The 1,508-nt window shown below is 50.0% G+C and overlaps 1 protein-coding gene across 3 annotated transcripts in view; it reads left to right on the top strand.

Moving 5' to 3' along the window:
- The window catches only part of OCRL (OCRL, inositol polyphosphate-5-phosphatase), a 34,169-nt gene that overhangs the window by 24,537 nt on the left and 8,124 nt on the right, over nucleotides 1–1,508 (top strand). For 2 of the 3 annotated variants that reach the window (XM_019521159.1, XM_019521157.1), the window contains one exon: nucleotides 1,136–1,159. The exons of the other annotated variant lie outside the window; for it this stretch is intronic. In XM_019521159.1, coding sequence (XP_019376704.1) covers nucleotides 1,136–1,159 — 24 coding nt within the window. The remainder of the gene's footprint in view (nucleotides 1–1,135; nucleotides 1,160–1,508) is intronic. 3 annotated transcript variants of the gene reach the window in all.

Here is a 1,508-nt window from a genome sequence, read left to right as displayed (position 1 = left end):
TCCAGTTCTGGACGCTGCACTTCAAGAAGGATGTGGAGAACCTGGAGAGGGTGCAGAGAAGGCCACTCGTATGGTTGGGGGCCTCCATGGCTAGCCCTATGGGAAGAGGCTGAGCAACCTGAATCTCTTCAGTCTCCGCAAGAGGAGACTGAGGGGGGATCTTGTGACTTCCTACAACCTTATCGGGGGCCAGCAGCAGGGACTTAGGGAAAGTCTGTTCACCAGGGCCCCCCTTGGAGTCACCAGGAACAATGGCCACAAGCTGAGGGAAGATAGGTTAGATATCAGGAAGAACTACTTCATAGTAAGGATGGCCAGAGCCTGGAATAGGGTCCCCAGAGAGCTGGTGCTCTCACCTTCCCTGGAAATCTTCAAGAGGAGACTGGATAGGGACCTGGCTGGGGTCTTATGACCCCTGCCACCCCCAGTGCTCCTTCCTGCCCATGGCAGGGGGTCAGACTAGATGATCTGTCTAGGTCCCTTCTGACTCACTGATTCTATGATTCTAAATTATGGTGTTGTGCACTGCTACATGGCTACTGCGTTTCAGGAGTGGCTGATGTATCGCTGTGCGCCCAGCTAGAAATGGCTTGGAACAGTTGCTGGTGACAAGTGCCTTACAAAGAGGAGATGGTGTTTCTTACCATGAAGCTGAAGCTTGTTTATCTGGTCATTTTCCTAACCTCATACAGTGTTGCTCATGAGTGTCTCTAACTCACCAACTATTGGTTGGAAGAAGATGGACAGGTGCGGTTGTATGAGGACACTTGATTATGATTGTAGAGCTACAAGAAGGGAAATGGGCAAGAGCTTTCACACAGGCACCGATCCCAAATATGTCCTCCTGCAACTGGCTTGGATGTCTGCCAAGTACTGAGCAGTGGTACAAAACCATTTAAGGATGCTCACTGAAATCCTGACATGGCTTCACATCATGTGAACAGGGGCTCTGCTAATTGGGACCCAAATCTTCAGCTGTAGCTTAAACTTTAGTGGTGTCAGCAAAACATGAGAAGTAAATGACAGTCAGTGCTGGTGGGTTCTCATCATGCTGATTCTGTTTCTGGATAATCCTAAATCAGATTCTCTCTGCTAATGACCCTTTCCTCCTCTTTCTTTCCTGCTCTACACTCAGGGAGAAGACAGCTTCTTAGAAAAGGTAATGCAAGTGAATACTGAGGGTGTCTGTCTCTCAGTGCCATTTGTTTATATTCATGGTCAAGAAAAAGAACTTTTCTTCTGTTTCCTGCTGGAGGAGGCTGAAGGAGCTTGCTCCAGAGGAAGCATCTGTTCCAGCCATGTAGCCGAGGCAAGCCAGAATGCCTGACAGCACTGGATGCTCGCTTCTGATTCTGTAGTTCAGTGGTTCTCAACCTTTTTTCGTTCCAGGACCCATTTGTAAACATCAGTGGCCAGTCCTGACCCAGTGCACCTTACTTCTGCCCCACTGCCCCCCAAGCCTCCCAGCATGTGGGGCAGGGGATGAGTATGTGGGGCAGCCCCCCCCC

This window comes from Gavialis gangeticus, unplaced genomic scaffold, assembly GCF_001723915.1.
Source record: "Gavialis gangeticus isolate Ggan-Ray unplaced genomic scaffold, GavGan_comp1, whole genome shotgun sequence".
Classification (NCBI taxonomy): domain Eukaryota; kingdom Metazoa; phylum Chordata; order Crocodylia; family Gavialidae; genus Gavialis; species Gavialis gangeticus.
The sequence above is the reverse complement of the archived record's forward strand: the minus strand, read 5'-3'. Positions and strand labels throughout refer to the sequence as shown.